Genomic DNA, 27940 nt, shown 5'->3' with positions numbered 1-27940 from the left:
GTTATTATTTAATTTCTCCATGCATTGAACCCGACAAACAAACTGAGGAAATTCCGGTCTACGATCCATCAGATAATAAGGAAGGGCCTGTATCTGTCTCGTCGGTATCATCATTCATTATCAGAAGAATAAAAGTCAAGAAGCAAACGGAGCAACTAACAAACGTGATTTCCTCATAAATAATAGCAAGTCAAGCCAAGATTATTTTATAAACGCAACGTTCCAAAACTTCACATGAACCGTTTTTTTCTTTTCCCCTCCAAAGAAGCTTTCCATTAATTATCATTCAGGGGATATAACATATGCATATAACTTCAGAGTAGACTGATCTTTATTATGAACAATTGGAGTATGCATTGCCTTTAGATCTCGGCCAATTCGCGAAGACGGCGGACAGTGGAACGAACAGTGGCAGCGGCGGTGGTGCTAAAACAAAAAATAAGGTCATCAGCATTACGTTTCCATTCCTTATCTTTCCTTTGACTCAATCGACTTACGAGACGGTGTAAGCGCCACCAGCCATGGTCTTCTTGCAACCCTTGCACTTCCAGATACCAACAGCAGTACGCTTGACAGCATCCTAAAAAATTTACATAAACCACATTAACAACCTACATTTCCCCAGCATTGCAGTGATGTTTGTCTCCCCAAAGGGAAAATTTACCTTGCCGCAGAAGGTGCAAGTATACTTGGCGTGCTGGGTGATTTCCATCTTCTTCACCTGCTTACGCAGGGAAGCACCATAACGGGTACCGTACTTGCCGGTAATTCCAACTAGAAAACGAAAATGGGAATCACGATGTTAATATCGACATGGACTCCACTCTTTTTTTTCATGGGTCGAAAATCGAACCTTTCTTAGTGCGCTTAGCCTACAGAACAATGGATGGATGAGTCTATTACTGCATTTCAACGGATGGATGATGATGCAAGGTACTGTACCATTAGAAATCAAATGGATTGAAGAGGGAGAATCCGTCAGCGTCAAAGCAGAAATGACCTCTTATGTCTTGCACCCAATTTTGGAAATCGGAGTGCACAACTGGACTTTTTGGAACTCCGGCATGGACAACTCGACTTTTTTACTTTAGTGCGAATGAACTCGGAACAAAACTGCAGCACGGTGTTCACACCCACCACAGCATCTAACAAGTCGCCAGTGCCCAAGTCTGCGACTAGATAGCAAAGACTTTGGTCGTAAACTACAATCTATTGAATACAGTCATCAAAAAAGTTTATACGCAGAGTTTCTAATTTCTATATAGGCTGCCTTTCTCTTACGCATCATAAGAAAAAAGCCAGCGGCTGAAAGGTGCTTTGTTGTTGAACTGGCCGGCAGTTTTGATCACAGAAAATTTATCATGTCTTTGTACAGCAGTGGTATATACTCCATAAAGATATGTACATCATTATACAGTGGGGATAGTGCGTATGACCGGAATGGTAGTTTACAAAAATTGGGGCTCCCGCCAACGGCATATCAGGTACAACGAAAGCAGCCAATGAGTATCAATGGCCATTGTACACTTTCCACTTAAAGTCGCCTACTTTCTTCCCATCCTTATCGTAGTGAAATGGAAAGAAACAGTGTCTACACCAGTAGCAAGGCGAATGTCCAGACAGATAATCATCCATCGTCACGTATCTACACGAAGTAAAAAATTGGAACGCGAAACAAATAAGTAAATAATCAAAGCCAGAGAAAAGGACAAGAGGAAAGAGAATACTACTTACTCTGAGGGATAAATGGTGCACATGGTACATTTATGCCGTTCGTATCGCCAACTGTATGTAGTCCGTGGATAGGCGCTGTAATCACTTTCGTCGTTCTTGCCTTGCAGTCTATTCACAAATTTCTTTTCCGGTTATATATCGGTCCCCTGTCTTTAGAAATGGGGTATTAACGAACCTGATATCACGTATCAACAAGAGATGACAGCATTTGGTTTGATGGAGATACACATAAGGATGGTTCAGCCGTATTTTCAAATCTTCAAATGTGGTTTGCTGCATACTGGCTGAAGTGTAGTTTGCTAACCCTGGCTGTAAATAACGGTCATTCTCTTTGACCCACTGCATAATGATCCTATTCTCAAATAAGCAAAAAATTCGATGCAAAACGTTCCCATGCCCGACTTACTTGCTGGGATTTTTGGGTGGGGAAGCATCTCCATCATCCGCATCCATATCATTATAAAAAGTATTTTCTACCAGGAAACAACTCCCCGAGGCACGGTCGTTCGCTGACTCTGCATGGGAGCTGTCCATCTCTGTCGAATCTTGGTTCGTTTTCATGTCGGCATCTTTGCGACATTTTATCGCCTTTTTAAGATCGGCCAGAGTTTGCGATCCAAGAATATCGAATTCTTGAAGTCGCTGCTCCGGCCTTTGTGGATGGTATATGGCAATGGACAATATGACTTGTGGTTCGGGAGGTTCTTTACGAGGATTGGATTTGGACGCATCAACCAAGGGAACGGATGCCTGCTTGTCTAGAGAATGTTTCGTGCCATGACGACGGCTATTAGGTGCCGAGGTATCTGTATCCTGTTCCCGGTTCGTATTTGGTTTTTTGGCCGGCGGTGCGGATCTTTTAGGTGCTTTTCGTTTCTGTCAAAGAGAAGTACAAGCAATTAAGATGACTCATTGATAGCGAATGATACGGCAATAAACCTACCACAGCCAAAGGTGACTGAGCTGAAGAGGATGCGTAGTTGTATGAGGTAGCTTGTCGTGGCATGAGTGTAATCACGGACTTTGGACTAGAAAATGACATTAAGTTTTGGAACATCTGACAGGGTAGCCGTTGGTATTGGCTTACTTTAGTATATGTAAAGGACTTTGATCCATCTTGGCGGCCATTTCCAGGAATACTCTCGTGGATTGGGTCTCTGGAATTTCTGGATGTTGCCTCAATTGCTCGTCGAGCGGTCTCGGACTGACATACTCGCTTCCGCCTTCTCCGTCGTCTCGATCACTGCCATTTATAGATGCTTCAAAGCCGAAGAGACCACCCTCGCTTGTGGTTGGAAGCGCCAATTCGGAAAGGGAAGGGTGTGTAAATAGGGGATTGATGGGCGGTGAGTAAGTCACGGATTGTGAAGGTAAACGACGAAAGCCTACGGGTACCGAGGTATCTCGGTACATTCTATTGTCGGTGTCACCAGCTTGGGATGGTGAATTCGAACCCATCACAAAACCATGTCCTATTCGTTGCTCGAAAGATACTTGACTTGGGGATCCGAAGTAACTGCTGGAATAAGATAACTGATCCTCGTCTTCGCCAAACATCAAACTTCGTACGGATCCTGCAGCAGGAGAGCGATAAATGGGCGATGATTTGGATATATTCAGGAATCGTCGCTTTTTGGGGATCACCGGATTGATGTAAGCCAAGTCTCCTACTTGTTCCTTCCTTTCTCTTAAACTTCTTTCCTCGGATTCATTCAGCACACGATTTGGCAGCACGTCTTTGGCTTGGGGCTTCCTGAGGATCACTTGATCACCGCCATCCGGTAAGCGAACGCGAGGTTTATGATATTTTTCGAGGTGACTGTCAATACGGTCTCGTAGCAATGCAAACAAGGTAGGATCGACAAAGAATGCCGAAGTTTCCGTCAAGTAATCGGCTTCAAGACTATGTGAAAACGTCGACGTGTCAGATCGGGAAGTCTCACGATGTTGGATGCCTTACTTTTCCTTTCCGATCCGTCTCTTCAGTTTAGCAAAATCGATGGATTTCTCCTCTTCGTCCATTGATCGTTTGAGATCGATGGCATGCCTTCGAAATTCACGCACATCGATGGTGGCCATGGTGAAAACTCAAATGGTTGGAGAAACAAAAAAATCGGCGGAACATGAAAATTTGCAGTAAAAAACGAGCTTCATCGTTGGGCAACATGGCATTAAAATTCGGCAAGTGATGAAAATATTCCTGAATCTCGGAGCGTATTGTTCTTCTGATCATTTTGCATAATCGAATGCTAAATTAAAAATGCGCTTTATCCTTGATTGTCCTCCGTTTTTGTACTCATGTTTTCTTGTAAAATGTATACAGTCATTGATGAGCAACAAATAATATTCAATAACCGATATGTTTACAGAAAACTTACATTGGTAATGCTTGGCAGCATGCTCATATTACAGACGAGTCAAAAAAGTGTTTAAAGTAAGCAGTAAGGCTTGGCCCATGTTTTCCTTTAAAATCTGTATTTTAACTTTTATGAGAGTATCTTTCTTTCACCTTTATATTGAGCCAAATGTATCTGTTTGTCAGTGAACTCGTAAGTTTTCTATCTCAAGATTACCTTTTTTTTTCTCGCTCTGTACAATATTTGAGACTTATTGGTGAGAAAACTGTCAGATTAACCTTTATCATACGCGGCAGGAGCCTTGATACAATAAAAAGCATTTTCTTTTTCTCCCAGTGGGTCTATGTATTTTACATCGATACAGAACTTACATTGATTTGCAAACGTATAAGAGCTGTATGGGAGTTTTGTGGCATCATTTAAATGTCAACTTTTTTTTTGCTGCTTTGGAACGCAGAAACATAGCTCAAACTGGAAGAAAACAATAAAAAAATATTGATGGGCACGAGCGTTTTATTTAGTTCACCACTTTTATTTTTCGTAACAGATAACTTTTTTATTATTGCTCGCAGAAAAAAAAAGGGGGGGAGAGGTTCTTGTCATCCCATAAAATATGTGGAAGAAGAGCATAGAAAAAAGAGGCGTCTAGTTTTTTTAAAAAGCATTAAATATACAGTGCTGTATGTGCCGCTTTTGATCTCAATCGAAAGAGTTATGGGAATAAAAAAAACCAAATCGGATGGGTAAATAAAAAGGCGACGGTCTAGTAAAAAGAAACATGAGAGAGGAAACATGGTAGTTAAGGGTAACTTAATTGAGGATATTATGAATTTGCATCTTGTGCAAAGCTGGTGATGGTTGTGGTAAAATAGGCTTCAGTTGATGTTGTGGTGGGTCTTGAATTCGAGTTGGACATCGAGAGGCAGGCCTACACTGAAATAACTTTGGTGGACAAAAGATACAATGAACGCCGGACGATATGGATGGGTCCTGCTTGATCTGTCGTTTGGAACGGTTCGCGGCGTGAGCTCTTTCCAAGGCCCCATTTCGGAATTCATCCATATACTCTGGATCCACCGTCCAGTAACCACCTTTGCCTTTAATCATTCCATCTTCTTCCACTCGAGGTATTTTTTTGAAGCACTTATTCAGCGACAAGTTGTGCCGAATAGTATTCTTCATTCCAATGAAGCAGTAAAGAGAGGAAAAAAGAAAGTAAAATACGAGAAATATCATGTCTAGTGTCTCAGTCAGCTATTCCTTTTTTTTTTCTCCTCCCCCAATATAACCAAGAATGGGCATGAAAATAAGTTGTCTCTTACCTGCCATCCTGTATCGGAGCCATTGTAAAGACCGGGATACATATCCATAATCCACTGATAGATGGCTCGCAAAGTGAGTCGTTCATTTTCGGAGCTTAGAATGGCCTGAGCGATAAGAGACGAATATGAGAATGGTGACCGCCTTCGTTTACGTGTAATTTTTTCCTCGGTGGTAGCTCGCCAGGGCTTTGACGTGCGAGCATGTTCAAAGTGAGTATGATGTATGCCTTGGCATAATAGCTGATTAGAGAATGACGTAGTGTCGGTTGATATGTACGAGCTTATGGAGGAAGGAGTCATGGTCATGGTTTGCTTGTCATGAAGAGGGGAAGCCACAGCAAAAGGGCAAAATCAGAAGAGAGAAAGAGGAAAGTAGAAAAACAACCCACCGGACAGGAAAAGGAAATAAGCTGAGAAAATTCGCAATAACCAAAATGAAAGGTGCCCGTTTACGGTCATTCCCGTATACAGCCATTCCCCAATGTTGCACCTAATCAACATCCATGTCGCTGACCAATCATAATCAATGTCCTTCCACTATCGAAATTGAAGTCGCCCTATTAAAATCGAATTTCGCGTTGTTGCACCACAAAAGGAACCCCACATGGCGATAATATACATAGTCTGAATCGTTTCATTAGCTTGTGACGAAACAGGGATGGTTACTGATAGACAAAGGATCCACCGCTGGTAATAACTAATGTCTTATAGGTGACAGCCCTTCAACATATACTGTCCTTTATTTTAAATGAAAGTCATTTTCCACAAGTAACAATATCAGAAGCGAGAGCTAATGACGAAGGTAATCAGCGGTAAAAAACGGACTGCAAAGGCAAGCCAACAAAAAGGGACATTTTCTGTGAAGCTCATGATAGAAATGGCTCAGCTTCAGAAAAGCCCCAAAACGTCACGCGAAACGGTTAAAAACGGAAGGTTGAGTGCATTTTTCAGTGTGATGATGAAAATAAATGTCAAGTTTGTATAGTATTCTTTGCATTTGTTTCCCGTGGTGCAAATTGGATCTCTTGGTTCGATCTCAATAAAACAGGCCATGTTTTTTGGATGCTATACATGTCACAAAACGCATGGTAAAAAGGTCATTTTTTACAGAATAAAATTTCCATCAATGACATGGAAATAACCGATTGGCATGCAAAAGACTCATAACAAGAATGAGCCATGTCATAAAGGGATAGTTGAATCGACCTGGATGAAAGAATTTTATTTTTCGAAGAAAGCTAAAATTTCCATGATGGTGGGGGTCAACCGTCACGGTGGGGTCAATTTTGATCTGTGCTCGACCGGGCCCAATTTCCAAGGAACATACAAAGCACACACACATACTATGGCCTTCAGGCTATCAAGGACCTTTAGGCCGTTACAGTACCACTCAATATGGCACCGCCCATTGATGGCCCGTTCACTCTATACCACTCGAAGCTCGGCTAGCTCGGCCAGCTCGGCTAGTTCAACCAGCTCGGCCAACGAAGGAAGGAAGCAGGAAAAGTCCAATAGGGATATCGAAGCAGAGCTCGCCTCCATTCTTGGTGAACACAAGCAGGCATTCCAACCGGAATCGCCTACCAAATCCACTTCAAAAGTCAATCATGTTAAATCCACAGCACCAACTGCCAGCACTTCAGTTACTCCTCCGGACGTCGAGCCAGCGATTCTCGGGAATCAAGAAAAAAAGGAAACACAACAGCGACCGGAACAGACGATCATGACCCCATCGCTTTCGTCCATGGACATTTATCGAGAGTACCTTGAACGAGCGCAGTCGGAACTCAAACATCGGCTCGATCCTCTTTACTACAAAGTACAGTCGGCCTCCAAAAAGCTCAAGGAGTTAACCCACAATGTACACGATTCAAGGGAAGCATTGCAACGAGCTAGCCGAGCTCTCAATGAACTCACGGGATACAATCAAATTGAAGCCATCAAAACAAAGGTGAATGACCAAGGTTTGTATCAACGGATAAGAAGCTAAAAACCAATACGACGTGAATGACCAACGACTATCTTTTTTTTTTCTTAGCGAAACTGTTTGAGCAAACGCGCGATCGTGTGCAAGAGGCGAAACAGCAGTATGAGCATGCTATTGAGACACGGTCGGACACGCAACGTGGGATCAATGAGTTGTTGCAACGGAAACATTTGTGGACAGGGGATGATGTCACGCGGTTTACGGAACTGTACCGGTTGGAACATGAGCATTCCAGAAACGAAGCTACGGCGCGAGAAAGATACCAGCAATGTGAAAAGGACATGGACCGCGAATACATGGAACTGGCCCGATCCATCATGGAACGATATCACGAAGAACAATTATGGAGTGACAAGATTCGCAGCGTCAGTACCTACGGTACTTGGGCATTGATGGTTGTCAATTTGCTACTGTTTGTAGCCGTACAAACCGTGTTTGAACCCCATAAACGAAAGCGTCTGACGCAACGGTTTGAGGAACTTTTGGTGACCAAAATTCAGGAAGAGGAAGTCAAGTTCAACGAAGCCTTGGCCATGCAAGATCAGAAAGATCAAAAACTGGCAGAACAGCAAGAACTGGTGCTGGCCACATTAGGTAGTCTCGTGGCTCAGTCCAACGACGATGGTGGCGTGCAATTAAAGGAAACCTTCGATGCTCTGCGAACAAAGGATGAGCAGCTGGTGGAACAGCAAAAGGCAGTGTTGGCGACCTTGACCGAATTGGCATCACGTCCATGGGCCGGTGGCGATCTGAGCGCCCAAGAACCTTATCCGGTCGACGAACCCACGGTACTCGATACGTCCATGCCGTATGTCGTGGAAGAGCAGCTACCATCTGCCGCTCCCACCGCCTTTTCCACCGGCATCAGTAAAAAGACAGCCATTCTGTACTCTCTGGAGAGCGCTTTGACAGGCGGTTTGATTACCGCTTTGGCGATATTTTACTTTAAATAGACTTTGGTTCATCCTCTGTCATCCAGGCCTTTGACTTGTTTACTTCTTTTGTTATATTGCATTATTTTTAATTTTGTTTCATATCCCCCTCCGATTGCTTTCATTCATGTTCTTTTTTTTTAAAAAAAAAAATCATTGTTCCCTGGGAAACTACATGATGATGCGTTTCTTTGAAAGAACAATATTTTTTTTTCCATTCATTTCAAGACATTGTTAGGATGGGTTGTCGGGGCAATTTTAGTCTTTTCGATAATCTGCTGGACTGGGACCGTAGTTCAAAAAGAATTTGCCTACAGTCTTCATGATTTCTTCTGTGGGGCCCACATTGATGGTTCTTTTGTCGGCTTGCTGGGTGAAGAAATAGGTGGTGCCTTCAATGTTGCGAACACAGACGGGATTTCGCTTTCCATTATCCATCACTGTTTTATACAGATTCGCGTCCTGGTAACACATGGGGTGTCCGAGATAAATCGGTCCATTCGTCGTCCGGCATACCACTTGAGGTGTCCCAGAAACCGCTTCGTGAGGGACCACGGCAATATTACCACGATTCGTCATCATTGGCATCTGATCTTTGGCGCGTGTTCTCGATAACAGTTTCTTCTTCTTTTTTCGTGGCTGGGCACTGACCACGGGAATCTCATGGCTGAATGCTGCGGGTGCTTTGCGTGATGAACTTAATACTGGAGGTGGACCTGGTGCCGGCTTGGAATGAACGCTGACCACCTCAGGAATACCTGACTCCACCTTTGCTGAAGATTCGGCTGCCGGTCGGACACTTGGCGGTGCATTCATGTTATGTATCGTGGTTTGCTGCTTGGTTTCTGTTGCCGTCGGCATAGCACCAGGAGCAGGAGCAGCAGAAGGAGGAGGAGGTTGAGGAGGTTGAAGACGTCTACGAGGATCACGCGTTGCAGTTGTTGTGGCGCTGACCGATGGTATGACATCAGGTATACTGGTGGAGGGTGTAGAAAGGGCACTGGGGTTGGAAGGAGGATTGGAAGAAACGGATCGTGAGGAGGTAGGTTTTTTGAACAAAGTGGCCGAGGTAGATGTGAATGCAGAGGAAGTGGATGGGGAAGCTGTCGCTGATGGAGCAGGCGCAACCGGTGATGCTTGTGATGCCTGTGTCTGTGCAGACTTGGGCCCTGATGATGATGACGGTGTTGTTGATTTGGTAGTGGCCGATGAAAGTCCTTGCTTGAGGTGTCCCTGAGCCAGTGTACTGTTGAGCTGGGTTAATTCTTCCAAATAGGCCCATCGTAGACTTTCTAACTGCTGACGGTGTTTCTCTGTGACACTATCCACTCGTGCTTGATAAAGGTTCTACACAGACAAATGAGTCAACTGAATCAAACGTGAAACAAATAGGATTCTTGCGCACCTCGATGGTTTCCTGGTATGCAGTGTTGGTGTCGTTTTGATCGGTGGAAGGTGGGGCCGTTGGATGTTCCAAAGTGGTTGGAGTTTGCCCATGGATGACGGATGTGACCCAGGAGGCTGTGTCTTTAAGAAGCTGTTGATTGTCTAACAGAAAGGATCGACCGTCCCGTATTTCAAATTGGGGTTTGGTTTTTGGCGGGAGAAAAACGCGATCGATACTTCGTGCAAAGTCACGCTGCAGTAACTGCAGTTCGTCTGCGTTTTGGCACACCATACGCCGTAACAGTCGTCGGTGTCGTTCCTTTGTCACCCGCACTTTCGATTTCATGGCATGGATTGAATTGAAATTGAGCGGGGTGCTGTCGGCGGCAAGGAACACCTCTTCATCGCTGGGAAACACAAGGTATTGAAAAAAAAAATGAGCACGATCATATATTTTTTTCCAGAGATGCAAAAACGACTATAAGTAGTTGAATAGGTAGACTGACCTCAAGGCTTCTTCCTGCACAACCCAAAACAGATCATTTGCTAGAGTGGCTGGAATGGACATGATCTCGATCAATCCCGAAAGCAGAACTTGTGGCTCCCTTTTTCCACACTCGAGTCACAACTGTCTGATCTTTAAAAAAATTCACAGCGCAATAAAAAAAAAAATGCATCCCAAATTTCTGGGAATTGCAAGAATGAAGGTAACCCGCCAAAGTTAAAGTCATGCCAGTATCCAAAGGATAGTTGTCCCGCCTCTTTCTTGCTAACACATATGATAAAATGGGTGCATAAGTAACGATCTTGATTAAGTCTATTGTCAAGTGTGGAGCATACATTATCCTGATAAAAGGATCAGGAACCATGACATTCTGAATTTCATCAATATCAACGTCGTAAACCAGACAAAAAAAAAAAACTTGAATTTCATAATTCGATTCCTCCTTCCTTCTTTCTTCAGCACCAGTGCATTGTCCTTTACTCGTATTCAGTTTTCAAAGTGCTTATATAATAAATCATGAGCAGTCAGGATTACTGTAGGGACTCTACAGATTTTTTAGTGGAACGAAGTACTACACTTTATTTAAATTCCACATTATTGTTATGTATAAATGAATTTTAACAGTAGCAATAGGCGTCCCAGCAGAGGCAACGCTGTTTTTTTAGAGGTTTCTTAACCCAAAAAAAATGGATGGTATATCCCTGCAATTTCTTGCAAAGAAGTGTAGCTTGGTTAGCCGTCTTTGATAACATGACGACGGATGATTGGCAAGGTCACCGGGTTGCATTGTTGTAATCTTGGGAAACCCCAAAATGGAATTTTCCTTTTTTTAATGTTTGGTTTCTTTTTGTTCTTTGACAAGTTTTCCCCAGTTCCATACGGACTATGTTTTTCCATGTCTTTGATGCACTATGATGAATCATGGGGAGAAAAAAAAACCCTCAATGACCTAACAAACGAGCATGCAAAGAAATTTCGTTGTCGGGTCCATGCATTGGGAATTTGTTGCATTGTTGCCGAGGATTCATGCGAAAAAAATGTCATGACAATGGAGATGTTTAGGGTTCAACATATGATGGTAGAACAAATAATGAATTTCAGTTGATAAGCAACTGATCTGTAGTATACACATGCCTTCCACTCTACTATGAAGAGCCTAGCAGTAAAAAAAGTGGGTGTAAGCAGCGGATAGTACGGATGAAAATGGGATATGGTTATTACGTTATTGCGCAATTTCAAATGTTCTAAATTAAATCTCACCACGGCGTTTGATTGCATGGATTTTTGTGTCAAAAGACAGGTGGGTTGTTCTTCTTGTTCTTGACCAACCAATTACGGAAAGGACGAGAAACCATATTGCCTCCACCCTACTTTTCTGCAGTGGCACCCGAGAAAAAAAATTCCCCCACTTGGAATTTGGAAAAAAAAAATCGAGCAGTAACATTACTCTTTCATCCTCTTTTATATATTATTTTCTTTTCACATATTTTCTTTGTATTATCATGGTACATGCTATGCCTTTGGTACAAGGCGCTGAATTCAAGATACTGTTAACCAACAACCATGTGGTATTGCACGGATCGGCGGATGAATCCGCTGGCGTCATGTTACGAGGTTCGGTGGTCCTCGATTGCCACGAAACCACCAAAGTGCGTTCCGTCAATCTCAAGTTTACCGGCAAAGTCAGAGTCAATTGGGCCGAAGGTAGGTTTTGTTCATACTCTCATTGTACTCTCATGGTATATGGATGCTTGACCATTTCCCACGCGAGAGCTCATCGACGAAAATTCGATAGGCATAGGTACGCACCAGCGTCAGTTCAGAGACGAACATACGATTCTGGAACACGAATGGAGTTTTTTACCCCCCACTCGCAAACATTATCAATTAGCCGAAGGCCACTATCAATGGTAATGATCCATATTTTTTTTTGTCCAAAATCGAATGACCAGATCATTTATTCTTTTTTTGCGGGTGGTGTTGTCAGGGACTTTGAATTGCCATTGCCGGGTGATCTGCCAGAAAGTGTGCAACACAACCTGGGTCAAGTCTTTTATCGACTGAAAGCCGTGGCGGAACGACCGACGTTTTCCATCAACTACACAGATAAAAAAGAAATCAAGATCACTCGAAGTTTGTTACCTTCGTCTTTGGAACTGACGCAGTCCATGGTGATATCGAACGAATGGGCCAATAAACTCCGTTACGACATTTCCGTGCCCAGCCGTGTTCTCAATATTGGCAGCGTGGTGCCCATTTCTTTTGATCTAAAGCCTATAGCTCCTGATCTCAAAGTGCGATCCGTCACCTCGGGCCTAAAAGAGTACATCACCGTCTCGTCCGGTCAACGCAAGAGAACCGAAGGACGAGTAATTAAATTTCTACGCGATGATCAATTTCAGGTCGACAGCCACGGTCATTGGTCCAAAGTCCAATTACTGACCATCCCTGAAGAAGAATCACATCAGATCAAAACCAATGTTCTCAGTGACTTGATCAAGATCAGGCATAAGTTGAAGTTTACAGTGTCCTTGATGAATGCGGATGGCCACATTTCAGGTAAAGCTTGTGCAACAGAAGAGAAAAAAAGGCACTAGGCAAGGATGGTACGCTTAATACTCATGTGATCTTAGAACTTCGTGCGGCTGTTCCTATTATTATTGCGGCCATTACCCCAGATGACGATATCAATGCTTTACCTGCATACGAGGATGCATGGAAATCAATGCCTTACGATCCCGCGACGATTGCCGCCATGGTAGCTTCAGGAAGTTTACCACCTTCATTAGCAGTTGCTGTACCTAATGAAGCGGCGTTCCGCGCTCGTACCACGGCGATGGGTGACACCGAGTCTGGTGTAGAAGAGGAAACGTCGCCGTGGGAGGGAATTGACCTTTCCAGGGTGCCGTCATACACAACCGCGACTCGTTCTGGGCGACTGTACAGCTTTTCAGGCTCATCACTGCCAGCTTACGATACCATTGCCGTTCCTGGACGAAATGGGGAAGCTGCTGTATGTACATAAAATAATCTATTTCCATATTTATTTTTCCCTGTCTCCTCCTCTCCTCTCCTCTCTATCTCTCTCTATCTCTCTATTTCTCTGTCTTGTTGATTCTTTTGTCTTTCCCTCCATCCTGTTCTTTTTTTTTCCATACTTTTTTTGTTCCTTTTTTTTGTGTGCCGTTTTTTTTTTTTTTTCTGTACATTCATTTCAACCGTTGCCATGGCTGTGTAACAGTTCACCAGTTTTGTGGTCCCGCCTGTATGAATATTACTTTTGGCAACGTGGCAAGTTACAATAAGAGTTTATCCGTCCTTCTGATCTGTACCAAATTTCATTTTGACTGTTATATACCGTTAATAGGACTTTAAGCACTAGCAAAATCTAATGGAGAGACCCCGCGTTTTTCGCAAAGAAAAAGAGACGAGAAAGGATCATTTTCCCTTCTTGCAACACACCCATGGGCCAGATCAGCGAAACCCATGGGGATCATGCGTCATACAGTGCATGGTGACAAAAATAACTGCAAAGTCTTTTTTTTCTTCCGATTTTAGAAGCGGGATGTTGGTATTTTAGAGTAAAAAAAGTCAAAATGGCAGTATACTTCGGTGATACTTCTAAACCTACTCCACTATCACCGGACCAGTTATGGGATTTATACCGTCCCTTGCACCATTATCAACCTATTTCTCTGAAAGTAACCTTTGACACTTGTGATGAGCACCCGCTTTTTCATATCAGGCACGGTCGAGTCGGAAACGTAAAAGGAATTGTCATTTGAATTATTCCAGTTGCCCACATTGCAGCGAGTGCTTATCACGATTAAGCTTTGATTTCGCCAGAAAGAATGTTCTGTGAGGGCGAAACAATGAAACGTGGATGAGCGGAGATTGATTGATTTTTTCATTCACTGCCGTTTGCACAAAAAGAGAATTCGACGATGCCATTAATGGAAACCAGGCAGTGTCTAAGCTTCTGATAAAAGATCCCCAGTGTCCGAAAATATATAAAAAAAAGGGTCACAAATTGTAGCAATCATTGCATACACAGAAAGCAGTGGGCAACTCAGAAAGGGGATTTCAATTTGAGCCATGTTTCGCTGTGGATGAATTACGTTATCAAACTTCTCAAAAAAACATCAGGCTCAGCGAGTGGTTCGTTCTTTGCCCAACTTTTGATTGAAGGGTGATTCAATTGTCCATGTCATCTTTTTTTTTAATATTCACATTATAATAGGGGCTTTTGACGCACAGACAAAACGTGTTGTAATTCTTAGATCAGAAAACCTGCTTTTGAGGGTTTCCTTTTTTGTATTTTGTTTGGTAACTGGACTTCATTTTTTTTCTAATTTTCAAGCGGTCATCGGCAGCAAAGGTTGGGCTCTTCCTGGCGTTCCTTTGTCGTTCTTTTTTTTTCTGAATTTTTTTTTTTTTTTTTTTTTTTTTTTTTTTTTTTTCATCTGCCCTTTTGTTGCGCCCCTTTTTCCTGCAAACTTGTTTGCTCCTAATTTTTCTATCCTTTTCTACATTATTCTATTCACCATCTTTTTTTTATTCTTATTCTTTGGAGTTCGTTTGACTTCTTTTCACTTCTCCACTTAATATTTCCTAGTAGTATTATTTAGTCGATATGCCTTTGCGGGCTTTAGCTAAGCTCCGTGCTCACTTGTCAACATATTTTTATCCCTATGGTAAATCGTGTGCGTCACGATCGTCACTTATTCTTTTCCTCTCTTTGGTGATCGTGTGTCTCTTATCCTACCCCGTCGTGTCCAACTACTTTGATCAGCTGGGTTCCGATTCCGCATTTCTCTCGATCGATAAACTGGATGCTCGGTTTTGGCAATTCTCCCCTCATTTACAATCAGACAACATATCCAAAACATATACCAATGCCATCGTTACCAAACAGATTTATATCACCAATACCGATAATCACGTCACAAAAGACTTGCTCAATTATGCATTACAGTTACAGCACGCTTTAACCACCAGCTTTGTCTCCGTCGATGAAAAACCCGCATCCCTCGCTACGATATGCTTTTCCCACCGTGGACGATGCATCGTCCATTCCCCTCTTGACTATTGGAATCAAGAAGGAACTCAAATTCAAAACGATCACGACTGGGCCGTCACCGTCACGCGCCATATGGATGAATTATCCGTGACATCCGGTTTATCCTTGCATCCGATCTCTGTTTTCGGCAACATCACCCTTGACCATTACGGACGCTTTGTTACCGCCGATTCCGTCATTATCACTGTCCTGTTACAGCACCATCCCAGCTTCAACACCGATCGGGTGTGGAAAGCGTTATGGCACGAAGCGTTGTCCCGGCTCAATGTCCCCATGTTTGACATTAACCATCGCAACGTGATCAACAGCGAAGCCCCTGTCATTGCTTGGCAGAAACAAACCGATATCCATGATCAAACGCTCCAGTACATCGTAAGTCTTTTTTGTGGAGAATGTGGAGAAAAACAAAATGAAAGGCCCAAGCAAAAAAAAAAAAAAAAAAAAAAAAAAAAAAAAGGGGGAGGGCAAGATTCACTGACGACGCGTTGGTAGTTCAAACTGTTCCCATATCAAGTGCCTTCGCAAATTTATTTTCGTAGTGTGGCCTACATATTGGTTTGTTGTTTAGTAACGCGAGCGTTTGGTCGAGCGAGTCTGGTGAAATCGCATATTGGATTGGGCATTGCCGCCGTGTTCCTTTCAATTGCCAATTGTACTACCGCGCTTGGCATTTTCAACTGCCTGGGGCTCCACGTCTACGTCAAACCGTGGTTTCTTCAACCGTTGGTTACCATTGCGGCGACGCTTGAAAATGTTTTTCTTTTAACCTACGCGGCACTGAACGCAGGCTATGACATGGATGTCAAGGAACGCATTGGGCGGGGTAAGTGAGAGGATGATCCGGGTCGGGGCAAAAGAGTTTTTATCAGTGCAGTGAGGCTCACTCCGTCATGTAGGTCTTCAGAATGTGGGTGTTCCCATGACAGCGACGTTGATCGGTGAACTCACGATTCTGGCCATTGGCGCCGCCATGGATATTGCCTCTGTGAGGCAATTCTGTATCTTTGCCGCCACCGCCTTGCTTGTCGATTACGTTTTGCAATTGACTTTTTTCACAGCCGTCCTGGCCATTGATGTACGACGCGCCGAGGTACGTATTCCATGGGGTGGCGTAAGCGCAATTTGGTTTGACTCGGAAAGGATGCCCTTGGTTCCTAAACTTGGCCCTCTAGTTGACTGATTTGGATAAAAGCAATGTGTCCAAATGCTTACCTGAACTTGCCAATGATACGGATGCGGATGATCAAGGTGTCACCCCCGATTATGCAACTACGACCGTGGGCGAGATGGAACAGATGCACACGTACGAACGTTTTGACAAGGACATGAAGACACATCGTGCTCTGAACGCTCTGCTCGTAAGTGTTCTCAGTGGCAACCTCAGGGGAAAAGAGGGGAGCTGGGGAGGAGGAGGAGGAGGAGGAGGAAAGAAGGGGGGGGGGGTTCGATACTTGACTTGGGATGATCTGTTAACTTAACCGCAATACGTAGTTATGCTTGGTGATTCTGGTGCTAGGTGTGTTTCGTCCACGCAATCATTTTTCATCTTTGATGTCGACTTCGCTACCTCCTGATTTAGCCACGGCCAAAGATCTTCGCAGTGAACTCCTTTCCATGTCCAAAAGGTTTTGGGATGTCGTCAATCCGAGTCGGAGTAATCAGTATCTTCATCTCCACGCTCCCTATTTGATTGTTCTCTCCAAAGATCCAATCAAAGGGCTTGAAAGAGCCATCTATTACGAAGAGAAAATTTTGGCCAATCATGCAGCTCAGCCATTGGCAGGTCGACCGGCTCGGTTTCAACTAGGATTGTCCGGTCTTCTCCTGAACTCCTTGCATCGTTACCTAATGTATATTCTCCACGTTAATGTGCCTTTACTGTTACTCTGCATCGTCCTCGTCTGCATTTTGATGTGGATCACCCCGCAGTGGAGGGAAGAATGGCTTTTACCGTTCCTACGTGACATTTTTGTCAAAGTCACCCGACGCTTGGTTTATTACGCCGTCAAATACACCTCATGGAAAACACCCGCGTTAGCCCAACACATTGTGCAAGACATGAAAGAGTACGACGAAGACGGGATTCATCTGGGCGCCATTTCCTTGCAAACGCAGTTCAATCAACAGCAAACACGAAGTCACATCACCAACGTTAAAATCCGAACCTTGGCCGGGAAACACGTCGCGGATGTTCATCGACTCACCGCCGGTGCAACCCACGATACGCTCGTTTCATGCGGTCAAGATGGACGTATTGTCTTGTGGGATACGGAAAAGGGCGAATGGATGGCCCGGTTGGATCGACTCGGACAAAATAATACCCACGCCTCCGATCGTGAGTTGAACCCTCATTATTGGAAACGGATCAAATCGAAACAACGGACACGGCCAGCAGCCCACGCTGTATCACGACCTTTGAAAACTGCGCGTTGTGTGAATATCGATCTGGGAAACAAGTGGATTGCTGCCGGATTCGACGATGGCATCATTCGAGTGTGGGATACCTTTACCGGGAATCTGGTGCGAATGTTTCAGTTAGACGCGGATGTAGCGCTTGTCATGGAAGAAGGACCGCTCTCGCACTCGCAACCTGGCGTTCGTCGAAGAAAAGTCGGTTTAACCCATGAAACAGACGATTCATATGGCGGTGACCGACCCAAATGGCCCAAGCCAGTGTGTGATCCGGTCATTGCGCTTCAATTTGTAGGTGCGGTGGACGAATACTGTCATCCCGTTATACCCGAAACTGCCGCGCGAAAGTTGCCATCGTCCGTTGTCAAGGAAGATCCGACCCAGGATACCATTGTCGCGGTTTACAAAAGTGGCATGATCCGTGAATGGGATATCTTGTCGGGCGAATGCACGCACACTATACCATCTCAGCATGAGAAAGATATCACGGTGCTGCATGTCGCCCAGTCCAAAGCCCCGGTTCGGAACCAAGGCGTTGCTTCTGTATTCACCGCTTCCAAAGATGGCATGATCAAGCACTGGGAACGTCGTGTCAGCCAACCACCATCTCAAGAACCGATCGTACGGGATGCCGTTGTTGAACAAGAATCGAAATCGAGCTGGTCTCTTATCTATTCCATTGACGCTCATCCAGGTCGGGCCGTTACCGCCTTGGCCACTGAGTTACCGATCAATGGCATGGGCGCGCTTGTTTCGGGCGCCAGTGACGGATCGGTCAAAGTGTGGAATTTTCACTCGGGCGAATTGGTCACCACCTTATCTACCGGCGGCGTGCGGAAAAAGAACCACGAAATCCATGTCGGCGGTCCCATTATTCGATTCAGTAAAATTACCGTGGATAATGCGCATGACCGTGACACCGCTCGGTTATCCGATCAGTCCTCGCCTGGTTCGGTGGATGGGGCACAGCAGGGCGCGGAAAATCACTGCGATCGCATCAATCAAGTGGTCATTACTCGTTACTGCGATGTGGAGACGGGACCGGGATTATGCCGTGGATGCGAAACTTGTTTTGGCAACGGATTCTTCATTGCGTCGTCTTCTATGGATGACACCGCTCACGTGTGGCGTCTGGAACGAGCCGATGACGATCACGAAAATGGATGTGCTTTATGTATCAAAGATTATCACCGTAAACAATACAAGCGGCCACGGAAAAAGATGACGCCGGCCTTGGATGCAAAAGACAAGCGCAGTATGACGGGGATGATGCCCAGTGAACCTTTGAGAACGGATTCAATCTTGAGTGCGGAGAAGGCCGTCTGCGGTGCTCGTCGTAACGTGACTCACGCACGTCATCACCGATCGGCCAACCCAACCACTCTGCTACTGAACATACCGAAATCGCCAGACATGCATGGCGCCGACGTGGTGGATATCGAACAACTACGGGAAGAAACCAATATCACGTTGAGACCCATTTTTCTGGGGATAATCGATCAAAGTGCTGGACGAGGATTAGCGTTTTGTGACAACATGATTTTGGCCGGAGTACGTCGAAAGTCATCGGTGGACGGAGTGTCGGAATCTGACGAATGGCAAGCGTGGTTCGCTTGCTTGCAATATTATGAACCTCCGCCGGCGGGCATGACGGGGGATCATCGGGTTGCGCATATTCCTCTCGAAACGTATGATCTGGATGAAGACGGCAGCGATATTTCAAACGAGTCGATGGAGTCGTCATCGGAGCGGGCCAACGGATCCTGGTTCGGCGGTCTGGGATGGCTGTTTGGAAAAAAGCGAACCAGTTTATCACGCACTCACAGTAAACGGCGGAATCATTTTCGTCGTCGATCCCGATTTCGGCGTGGTTCGAGTGATGATGAATGGAGTTCCGAGATCGAATCGGATTCGGAAGAAGCGAGTGAAATCCTGCCATTCTCATGTATCCGACATGTGGTTCCTCTCAACGGATTCGGGATTGCCTGCGACTATGGCAACTTTATCAAGCTTATTTCATTCGAAGATCAGCATAAAAATTTGAGACATGTCAATCAAATGAGCCACGCATCACATTTGTAGTTATTTTCATAAAAAGAAGGATTACTTGTATTATATAAATTGGGCAAAAGATGGCATCATGGGTAGAAATTCAAATCGCAAAAAAGGAAAAATAAGAAGATCGAGCTACTAAGTCAGTAAAGAACACTTGATCTTTTTTTAAAAAATTTCATTGTTGGCCTTGTGGTTCGGTTTGTACGTCGTTGAAAGCATTGACAAGCCTGATCTGTTGTTTGTCGCAAAGGCGTATAGCGTCTTCTTTTTTACGAGGTGCGATCGGGACCATTCACATAAGAGTCTGGACAGCACGTATTTTCTTTGCATGAATCATCCATGCATCGTAAAAGACACGTCTCTTCATCTATGGTTTCGGATTTCTATTGGACAGAGAGCCTCCATGTTAAAAAAAAAAAAATAATGACATGAATCTGAATTTGCATATTTGTATTAACCTGTGATCGCAAGCTTGGCGTCGCGGTAGCAAGCGTAGCTGTAGAGACGCATGATGGGCCGGCCATATGCTGCGGTGGTAACGGAACCGGTTCGTTTGCTGGATTCGCTTCACTGCTTTCTAACAGGTCTGTCTTGGAGGTGCCATCGAGTTTTGTAAATTCGGGTTGGATAGTAGCGGAGTGAACACCGTAATTGTGAAGTAACTGACGCATTTGCGTTGCCAAACGCATGTAATCGGCATGACGCTTCAGAAGCACATGCAGAGACGCAATCATCTTTGTATCCGAGAGTTGCCAAATGTGTAATTCGTGAATTGAAATGACGTCTTCCATTTTTAGCAACTCGGACCGCACATCGTCCAACGGAACATGACCGGGAACACCTTGCAATAAAATGATGGATGTTTCCCTTACTTTTAAGTAATAAAATCAATAACACTAGTCATGATAACAAGACACCATAAAACTTACCTAAGGGTAGTGCGGAAGCAAAGATGATGATGGCGATGACCAGACTGGCGGAGTTAAGATTCGTGAGTAGACTTGCATGGGCATGACGGGCAGCAGACTGGAGAAGTACTTACCTTACAATAGGATCAAAATAAAATCGCCAGGAAAATGTACCTAACCATATAATGAGGGCACTTGCCATCACGCCGATATTTCCCAAGGCATCGCCGAGGACATGAAGAAATATCTATAAATAAACCACCCGTCGCATTATTTTCTTGTTGTGTTTCGTAGGCTCCATCATCGGATGTTCCTGCATACCCCCTTCATATTTAAATGTCCGCCAGTCGACGAATGATGAGTGTCATGGTGAAGGTGACCTTGTTCGATGTTTTTTTCATGCCCCGAATGGTTGTGGTGACCATGGTGATGACCATGTTCTAGTGAAAACATAAAAAGATCGGATTTTAATGAGTTACCAATGGTTACCGGAAAAAACTCTGCGCTGCGATGCGCGGCGCTGCATTTGCTTACCGTGAAACAGTACAAGGCCGAGTAAGTTACCGGCCAAGCCGGCTCCGCCGGTGATAAGAACCAACTTCGGGTCGGTCACCGGTTCAGGCGAGATGAAGCGTTCAATGGCGTCAATGACAATCGTAAAACACAAGGCTATCAGGAACACCCCATTGACCAAAGCGCCTAAAATTTCCGCTCGTTGCCAGCCGTACGAATATTTGGGATCTCGACGAGTGTGTGAAGCGACCTTGTGGACAGAATGTCAGTACCTCTTGTCCGGATATCCCCGCCTTTCTTTTTTAGTTGTTGTCCCGCCCCTTCCCCACCACCTGTTTCTCTGTGGTTTTTTTTTGTTTTTTTTTTTTTTTTTTGTTCATAGTTACATTAATAGCCCACAAGGCCACACTGAACGCCAGCATGTCGTTGAGCATGTGAAAAGAGTCGGCTACCTGAATCAATAAAAGTTTTGTTCAGTTTGATCAGGTACGATTCGTACAAAGCAAGATAAATAAAACAAAACAAGCATCATGCTGGGGATTTATTACCAAAGCCAATGATTTCACATAGTAGCCAATCACGATTTCCGCAATAAAGAAACCGCCATTGATGCATAGCATCAATACTATTCTTGCTTGTCGACTTAAACGAAGCATTGGGTGGAATAACGAATAAATAAAAACCAAGTAAATAGTAAGAAGAATAAATCAAATATCAATTAGAGTAAGATGCAGAACATCAAAGAAAGACAAGGAGAAGAAGAAAATAAATAAATAAATAAATGAAGAAATTAACCAAAATCCACATTTCGACTTTCGAATTGCGAAGAAAGAAAAAAAAAAATCGAAAAAAAAGGGTCTCGTAACGGCAAGCCATGATTAAAATAACTTGTTGTTCGTGAAGTGGTTTTCAAATGACTGTCCTTTGCATTGTATTGATTTGAGGTGGCGAAACTAGATCGCCATAGTGCATCGTGCATGAAACCATGACCGCTTTTTTTTCTTACGCGCATAAAAACAACAGTCAAACACAAAAACAGATCTCACCAGCTGTCGCGCAATGTCTTGTTTATTCGATTTAGATAATTGGACCCAAATTTCTCTCTGCTTTTAGTTTTTTAGATCGAATATGATATTATGGTATGATTTTTTTTATGACAAAAGCTGACAAAAAGTAGATTGAGCACACAGAGGACAAATATTACCGCTTCCCCCCAAAAAAAAATACTTATTATCAAGGTTACTTGGGTACCTGAGATATGGAAAATCACAGGTTTGGTCATTGTTCCTCCGGATCACCCATTTGTGCAATAGTGAAGCGTGATTATAAGTTGATGGATAACCCGTCCTTTTGAGTGGTTGGAAAAATTGTCTCCTTTTGCCCTCGAAACCGGTGCGGGGATCAAATTCATCCGTCCACCAATGGACGATCTGAAGCTGCCTTTATTGAAATCAGACCGAAATCCCCCGGAAGCAGCTGCAGTGCCACCAAACCTTTTTTGCCAAACTCCGCCCATGGTGGGTGACTGTGATTTAAGATCATAAAAACGATCTGATAATGATTTTTGGAAATCCTAATTATCCGCCTTTTTTCCCTTCCGTAACACACTCCCACTGCCTCTTTTATCATCGTCATGGTCACCGCTTCACCTCCACAAAAGAACATTGTCATTATTGGTGGCTCCTGTGCAGGTAAAGTATCGTTGATCTACATTTTTCATGTGTACCGGAGCCATATATTGACGAAATTATGCTCGAATTAGCTATGGGTGCTGCTCTCACATGGGGTGAGAAAGCGTTAGAATCTCATCGTTTGATTATCATTGATGTCAAGTCCCATTTCAACCATGTGTTTGCATTTCCTCGAGCGGCGGTGAAATCCGGATTTGAACGTGAACTGTTTGTGCCATACCATAATTTATTCGGTGGAGATGATCGAAAGGGCAAAGTATTGCATGCGCGCGTTACCAAATTGTTTGAACACCATGTGGAACTGGATCGTGAAGTGCCTGAATTTGGCACCAAGGTGGAATTTGACTACCTCATCTACGGTGCCGGTACCAAGATTCCAGCTCCCGGACGACTTGCCGCCGAGACCAAAGCCGCAGGAATCGATACTTTGAAAAAGTACCAGAAAGCTATTGAAGAAGCCGAACGACCGGTGGTGATTGGTGCCGGTGCTGTGGGCATTGAACTGGCCGCCGAAATCAAGGAACACTATCCCGAGAAGCATGTCACCCTTCTTCACTCACGATCCGGCTACCTGCCCCGTTTCAAGAAGAGCGTCGATGTCATGACCTATAACATCTTGAAAAAGCATGGTGTCAAACAAATCCTCGGTGATCGAGTGATCCTGCCGGAACAAGGGTTCCCATTGGAAGTCAAACCTATAGAAATTCACACCAGAGGTGGCAGAGTGATTCAATCTGATCTTGCAGTACGTATTTATTTTTTATGTGAAACGAAAATGGAAAGATGCGAACTTGGGTGAATTGATTTTTTCTTTTTGTTTTTGCAGATCATGTGTATCGGCATGACTCCCAATAGCCAACTGCTGGCAGAGCTATCGCCCAAGTCGATCAATTCCGATAACAAGTTTGTCAAGGTCAAGCCAACCATGCAAATTCAGGATGATCAGTATCCTCACATTTTCGCCGCCGGCGATGTTTTGGATCACACGGATGTGAAAACCGGACACTTTGCTTGGGTGCAGGGCATCGCAGCACTGAACAATATCATGACGCTGATTAATGGCGGATCGCAGGAAGATTTGCGCCCATATGTCAGCTATGACGTTGCATTGATTCGATTGATTCTAGGAAACGTAAGTCAACAAGTCGATCGTTTGATTGGTGATTCTTGGACACTTGTTTTTTATTGATACGATTTTCTTTTTCGTTCTATAGAAAGAAGCGGTGATGCAAACGAATATGTTGGGACCTTTGGTTACTGCGGGCTCCTGGATTGCTGGTCGTAACATTCCCGATAATATCTATGCCGCCCGAGCCTGGGCCTGGGTTCGCACACCTTTGGATGAGGAGCATGCTGATTTGTAAAAAATAATGTAATCTGTGTTATAAAATAAACCTATCATATAAAATAGTTTTTGGAAATATTTTTTTTCTTGTGATTCGCAAAGATGCGCGAGAAGGTCGGGCACTGAATTCTTATCAGATGTTCCCAAATATGGATGCAGCGGGAAATATATCTCAGCCTCATTTCGACAGATCATGCTTTTTGTGTGTCAGACTCATTTGCCTGCAGGGAATAAGAGGAAAATCTCAGATAGCAGAGAACGTCGGGAAAAAAAAAGAGTAAGATGCTCCGATTTTTATTTTACTTTATTTTATGGAGAAAAGGAAATCTAGACTGATGTTTTTCCACCAGTAGTAATAGAAAATAGACAGATTAGGGAAGGTTAGAAAGTATATGGGATAAACCAAAAAAAGGCACAGCACAGAATGATAAAGTGAAGGAGAAAAATTAGTATTTATCAACGGCCATTTTGGAGGTGCCATAGGTGGTCGATGATTCGTCCAATACGGCGTTCACAGTGGATTCCGGGTTGGGCAAGACGGCATTGTCCTCTTCGGGTTCTTCCAAACCAAAGGAGCGCATACCAAGGAAGAATAACAGAGCCAGAGCAGCGAGACAGAGCGACACGATGGACAAGATACGTTGGATATTTCCGTAAGCAGTGACGACGCCAGCAAACTGTTCAGCAGGCAGGGAAGTAGCATATCCAATGTCACCGACAATTTTTTCGTAAATGTAGTCACCGGGCACATGTTTGGCGATTTGATCAGGAAGCATGGAATTCCAGATAGCGCCAGCGACCGTGGAGCCAATACTGGTGGCAATTGTACCACCAATCTGGAAGAAAGCCGTAACAATGGCCAAATCTATCAAATAAGTAAATAAAAAAAATCAGTTTTATCATGATGAGTCTATTCGTTTGATTTTTTTTTTGGCATATGATTCATACCTTTATGGGGGACCGAACTTTGCACCGCCACTAAAATGGGTACGTAAATCATGCCGGCACCTAAGCCAGCAATGACCTGAGTAATGGCAAGGAATGCTGTGGCAGAATTCGGGAAACGAGCCGGGATCATCAAACCAATACCGAGCAAGAGGAGACAAATACCGCCAAGAACAAAGGGACGATAGATTTTGTAACGCTTCATGAGGAAACCGGCCAAGACTTGAGAAATCAAGAAAGCGGCATCGTACCCACGCACTAATAACGTGGCCGGGATCACACCCAACTTGCGAGAGATTTGCAGATAAACCAAAAAGTACTGCCAATTGGTAGCGGCAATGATACTGATCGTCGAGCAGGTCAACACACCGGCAAACGGTGTAGGATTATCCCAGCTTGCCATAGGCACCAAAGGCTTTTCTGCGAATTTCCATTCCCAAATACCAAATAGGAGCAAGCATACGACGCCACCGACAATGGTGCCGATGGTGGTAGGCGAACCCCAGCCACCAAAACGGCTCAGTGCGAGCACCAATGGTAACATAATAAGGCAGAGCGCACCGACGAACAGGATGCTACCGATGACGTCCATTTCGACCGCAAACGAAACGATGTGTTGCCACACGGATTTTTTCTTGGTGGGTTGGTCGGAAGGCAAAGGTTTCATCAATCCAGACTTTTTGACTTTTTTCTCGACTCTGAAAAGACCTGTCAATAAGGGAATGCTGGTAAGACCAATACCAAAAGGAATCATGGAATAAGTCCAGCGCCACTGGCCTGATCGCCAAAGAGCGTCGCCCACAAACGGAGCCACGAAAATGTTGACAATAGCCGGTACGTCGTAAAAGGCCTGGAAAAGACCACGATTCACACGGCTTGTCATGTCTATGAAACGAAAAAAAAAATTGTGAGAAAAATTTTGCTCGAAAAAAAAAAAAATCGGGTATCGGGTATTGGGTCTAAAAGACAAACCTGCAATGAGAACGTGGCCGAGGACGTGCACACCGGCATAACCGAAAGAATATAAAACTTGACCGCCCTATGTTCAAAGGTAAGGAGGTGAGAAGACAAATTACATTGGAACATGTAAAGTAGAGAGATTAATTACCACAAGAGTGTCCAAGTTTTGGGCTGTGGCTTGAACGGTACCGGAGACGACATAGAAAACGATGGCGACCGTGAAAGCCTCGGTTCTGCCTACCATGTCGGCAAACTTGGAGTAGAACGGAAGCAAGACGGTCACGAGAATATACAAGACGATATCCAGAATACTGGAAATGTGGACGGAATCAAACAAGCTTGTCACCAAAGGAGTGACCGAAAAGACAACATTGCCTTCCCAATTTTTGGCCCATGCCACCGCAACAATACTACAAAGAATTCAAATGTAAATACGTGTCTTTTTCATTTGTCATTTATTTTTGAAGCTTACCCAAAAATAATCAGAAACAAATCAGTGCGAGAAGCCAGCTTCTTCGCGATCAGTACTTTTTTGACACCGGGCAAGCTTGATCGTGGGGTAGAAGAAATATCCATCTTGACAGAGTTGTCTAGCTCCACATCTGCCTCAGACCGAGATTCCTGTGGTTCAGAATGATGACCAGACATATTAGACGTCATCGAAAAAAAACTGAAGTAAGAGACAAAAAGAATAGCAAAGAAAAAAAAAATATCTTTACATTTTTATCTGGAAATTCCATGCTACGTTACACTACTTTATCAGATCTTTTCCAATTTGGGGATTTTAAAAAAGAAGGCTTTGCTTTTCCTTTTGCGGGATTTTAAAGAATCATCACCGCGCCAGATCGTGATCTGTCTGGATTATCAGTACTGTATCCCGGAGAGTCGCTGATTTGGCCGATGCTCGCTCATTTCGAGATAAAAAAAAAGTCAGTCGTTGTTGTAAAAAAAGTTTCAAGCTCATGATGGCTTCTTTTGATGGTGTTTTGTGCCCTCCTTACTTTAGTCAATTAACGTAAATCTTATCCTGAACTTGTGTAAAGTCGGTCGAGGGTAGGCTTTATCCGATCGTTTTAATATCAGTACAAAAAGGTGCAGAGATAAATCCACCTCGATGATGGACTGTCCAATTTTTCGAGCAAATTCAGGGTCGGATCGACCTTGGAGGCCATTTTTCTGAATGTACATATCAGCGGACATTTTTTGTATACAGGCAACTGATTGTTTGCTTATCAATCCACCATTGATTTTTTTGTGTAATTTCATTAAATCACCGATGCTTTGTGCCACGAGTAATTCAATTACCAAATGTTGAAGGGTTTATTTTAGGAGCTCTCCATGGTGCTTAAACGAAGGACGAACTAAAATTACAATGAAAACGAATACAGATTGAATTTTTGCAATTGTGGCTTATATTGAATCAAATACATGTCAATTGACGTATCTGAAATAAACCCCTAAACATTTTCTATAGAGGCCGTTCATACGTTACCTTGATGACCGTAAGAGACTTACCTGTGCGAAATACTACGAAGGTGTGCACTCGATACTAAAGCAAGATAACTGACTTGACAGAGAGTCGGATATTGCATTTCACTTTGTAGACAGCTGCTAAAGCGATGGAACGCTCACCAATGGACAGCATAGCGACTCAGATGGGCTTGTCAGAGAGAATCTACAAAACAACTACAGTCATGAAAAAGTCATGCCTTTACTTTTCTATGGGACTCACATTGATACCATCAGACAACACGATAGATATACTGTACGAATTAGTTTAGAAGATTTATCGCTTCAAGTTGGTTATT

At 43.9% G+C, this 27940-nt stretch overlaps 10 protein-coding genes across 10 annotated transcripts; 4 read left to right on the top strand and 6 right to left on the bottom strand.

Moving 5' to 3' along the window:
• Positions 1 to 362: 362 nt before the first annotated feature.
• BYT42DRAFT_493465 (60S ribosomal protein L37a) lies at positions 363 to 775 on the bottom strand (the record flags this gene model as incomplete). Its single annotated transcript, XM_051564216.1, has 3 exons — positions 363 to 426; positions 498 to 580; positions 665 to 775. Coding segments are annotated over 3 exons (258 nt in total), but the record flags the coding sequence as incomplete, so codon positions are not given.
• Positions 776 to 1542: 767 nt separating this feature from the next.
• On the bottom strand, positions 1543 to 2025 carry BYT42DRAFT_470442 (snRNA-activating protein complex, subunit 3; the record flags this gene model as incomplete). Its single annotated transcript, XM_051563560.1, is given in 3 exon segments — positions 1543 to 1645; positions 1735 to 1834; positions 1851 to 2025. Coding segments are annotated over 3 exon segments (378 nt in total), but the record flags the coding sequence as incomplete, so codon positions are not given.
• Positions 2026 to 4602: 2577 nt separating this feature from the next.
• BYT42DRAFT_563734 (fork head domain-containing protein) lies at positions 4603 to 5848 on the bottom strand. Its single transcript, XM_051567635.1, has 2 exons — positions 5414 to 5848; positions 4603 to 5267 (listed from the first exon to the last, which is right to left on the bottom strand). Exons 1-2 carry the CDS (start codon positions 5717 to 5719, stop codon positions 4902 to 4904), a joined length of 672 nt encoding a protein of 223 aa, XP_051425503.1. The 5' UTR covers positions 5720 to 5848; the 3' UTR covers positions 4603 to 4901.
• Positions 5849 to 7283: 1435 nt separating this feature from the next.
• Positions 7284 to 7888, top strand: BYT42DRAFT_474042 (mitochondrial distribution and morphology family 33; the record flags this gene model as incomplete). The annotated part of the gene is made up of 2 exons (XM_051563591.1): positions 7284 to 7377; positions 7452 to 7888. Coding segments are annotated over 2 exons (531 nt in total), but the record flags the coding sequence as incomplete, so codon positions are not given.
• Positions 7889 to 8471: 583 nt separating this feature from the next.
• BYT42DRAFT_275225 (uncharacterized protein) lies at positions 8472 to 10318 on the bottom strand. The gene is made up of 3 exons (XM_051562820.1): positions 10225 to 10318; positions 9738 to 10125; positions 8472 to 9679 (listed from the first exon to the last, which is right to left on the bottom strand). Exons 1-3 carry the CDS (start codon positions 10284 to 10286, stop codon positions 8591 to 8593), a joined length of 1539 nt encoding a protein of 512 aa, XP_051425501.1. The 5' UTR covers positions 10287 to 10318; the 3' UTR covers positions 8472 to 8590.
• A 1215-nt stretch (positions 10319 to 11533) lies between these two features.
• On the top strand, positions 11534 to 13424 carry BYT42DRAFT_563728 (uncharacterized protein). The gene is made up of 4 exons (XM_051567634.1): positions 11534 to 11927; positions 12019 to 12133; positions 12211 to 12782; positions 12857 to 13424. The coding sequence occupies exons 1-4, from the start codon at positions 11726 to 11728 to the stop codon at positions 13246 to 13248; spliced, it is 1281 nt and encodes a 426-aa protein (XP_051425500.1). The 5' UTR covers positions 11534 to 11725; the 3' UTR covers positions 13249 to 13424.
• Positions 13425 to 14856: 1432 nt separating this feature from the next.
• BYT42DRAFT_612483 (uncharacterized protein) lies at positions 14857 to 19797 on the top strand (the record flags this gene model as incomplete). Its single annotated transcript, XM_051571634.1, has 5 exons — positions 14857 to 15675; positions 15796 to 16126; positions 16200 to 16393; positions 16476 to 16661; positions 16795 to 19797. The coding sequence occupies 5 exons, from the start codon at positions 14857 to 14859 to the stop codon at positions 19795 to 19797; spliced, it is 4533 nt and encodes a 1510-aa protein (XP_051425499.1).
• A 122-nt stretch (positions 19798 to 19919) lies between these two features.
• Positions 19920 to 21965, bottom strand: BYT42DRAFT_563722 (cation efflux family-domain-containing protein). Its single transcript, XM_051567633.1, has 8 exons — positions 21740 to 21965; positions 21578 to 21643; positions 21213 to 21441; positions 21000 to 21118; positions 20813 to 20925; positions 20700 to 20743; positions 20229 to 20641; positions 19920 to 20153 (listed from the first exon to the last, which is right to left on the bottom strand). The coding sequence occupies exons 1-8, from the start codon at positions 21845 to 21847 to the stop codon at positions 20040 to 20042; spliced, it is 1206 nt and encodes a 401-aa protein (XP_051425498.1). The 5' UTR covers positions 21848 to 21965; the 3' UTR covers positions 19920 to 20039.
• A 755-nt stretch (positions 21966 to 22720) lies between these two features.
• On the top strand, positions 22721 to 24281 carry BYT42DRAFT_563718 (uncharacterized protein). The gene is made up of 4 exons (XM_051567632.1): positions 22721 to 22882; positions 22954 to 23627; positions 23709 to 24014; positions 24097 to 24281. The coding sequence occupies exons 1-4, from the start codon at positions 22825 to 22827 to the stop codon at positions 24244 to 24246; spliced, it is 1188 nt and encodes a 395-aa protein (XP_051425497.1). The 5' UTR covers positions 22721 to 22824; the 3' UTR covers positions 24247 to 24281.
• A 392-nt stretch (positions 24282 to 24673) lies between these two features.
• On the bottom strand, positions 24674 to 26708 carry BYT42DRAFT_493570 (major facilitator superfamily domain-containing protein; the record flags this gene model as incomplete). The annotated part of the gene is made up of 5 exons (XM_051564227.1): positions 24674 to 25092; positions 25176 to 26057; positions 26145 to 26211; positions 26281 to 26542; positions 26605 to 26708. The coding sequence occupies 5 exons, from the start codon at positions 26706 to 26708 to the stop codon at positions 24674 to 24676; spliced, it is 1734 nt and encodes a 577-aa protein (XP_051425496.1).
• Between the last annotated feature and the right edge of the window lie 1232 nt (positions 26709 to 27940).

The sequence above is a fragment of the Radiomyces spectabilis genome (genome assembly GCF_025331425.1).
Source record: "Radiomyces spectabilis strain NRRL 2753 chromosome Unknown BYT42scaffold_4, whole genome shotgun sequence".
NCBI classification, from domain to species: Eukaryota; Fungi; Mucoromycota; class Mucoromycetes; order Mucorales; family Radiomycetaceae; genus Radiomyces; species Radiomyces spectabilis.
Note: the sequence above shows the minus strand (reverse complement) of the source record. Positions and strands in the feature narration are given on the sequence as shown.

What these genes read in the sequence shown, in the direction of transcription:
- BYT42DRAFT_275225 (XM_051562820.1), bottom strand. Translation starts at nt 10,286, where the DNA reads ATGTCCATTCCAGCCACTCTAGCAAATGATCTGTTTTGGGTTGTGCAG. An exon ending in GTGCAGGAAGAAGCCTTGAG is followed by an intron (nt 10,126 to 10,224) that starts GTCAGTCTACCT and finishes TGTGTTTCCCAG; the next exon opens with CGATGAAGAGGTGTTCCTTG. An exon ending in CATACCAGGAAACCATCGAG is followed by an intron (nt 9,680 to 9,737) that starts GTGCGCAAGAAT and finishes TTGTCTGTGTAG; the next exon opens with AACCTTTATCAAGCACGAGT.
- BYT42DRAFT_563734 (XM_051567635.1), bottom strand. Translation starts at nt 5,719, where the DNA reads ATGACCATGACTCCTTCCTCCATAAGCTCGTACATATCAACCGACACT. An exon ending in GCTCCGATACAGGATGGCAG is followed by an intron (nt 5,268 to 5,413) that starts GTAAGAGACAAC and finishes ATTGGAATGAAG; the next exon opens with AATACTATTCGGCACAACTT.
- BYT42DRAFT_563718 (XM_051567632.1), top strand. Translation starts at nt 22,825, where the DNA reads ATGGTCACCGCTTCACCTCCACAAAAGAACATTGTCATTATTGGTGGC. An exon ending in TATTGGTGGCTCCTGTGCAG is followed by an intron (nt 22,883 to 22,953) that starts GTAAAGTATCGT and finishes TGCTCGAATTAG; the next exon opens with CTATGGGTGCTGCTCTCACA. An exon ending in TTCGATTGATTCTAGGAAAC is followed by an intron (nt 24,015 to 24,096) that starts GTAAGTCAACAA and finishes TTCGTTCTATAG; the next exon opens with AAAGAAGCGGTGATGCAAAC.
- BYT42DRAFT_563728 (XM_051567634.1), top strand. Translation starts at nt 11,726, where the DNA reads ATGGTACATGCTATGCCTTTGGTACAAGGCGCTGAATTCAAGATACTG. An exon ending in CAGAGTCAATTGGGCCGAAG is followed by an intron (nt 11,928 to 12,018) that starts GTAGGTTTTGTT and finishes AAAATTCGATAG; the next exon opens with GCATAGGTACGCACCAGCGT. An exon ending in TGCGGATGGCCACATTTCAG is followed by an intron (nt 12,783 to 12,856) that starts GTAAAGCTTGTG and finishes ATGTGATCTTAG; the next exon opens with AACTTCGTGCGGCTGTTCCT.
- BYT42DRAFT_563722 (XM_051567633.1), bottom strand. Translation starts at nt 21,847, where the DNA reads ATGCTTCGTTTAAGTCGACAAGCAAGAATAGTATTGATGCTATGCATC. An exon ending in GACATTTAAATATGAAGGGG is followed by an intron (nt 20,926 to 20,999) that starts GTATGCAGGAAC and finishes GTTTATTTATAG; the next exon opens with ATATTTCTTCATGTCCTCGG. An exon ending in CGCCAAGCTTGCGATCACAG is followed by an intron (nt 20,154 to 20,228) that starts GTTAATACAAAT and finishes TCTGTCCAATAG; the next exon opens with AAATCCGAAACCATAGATGA.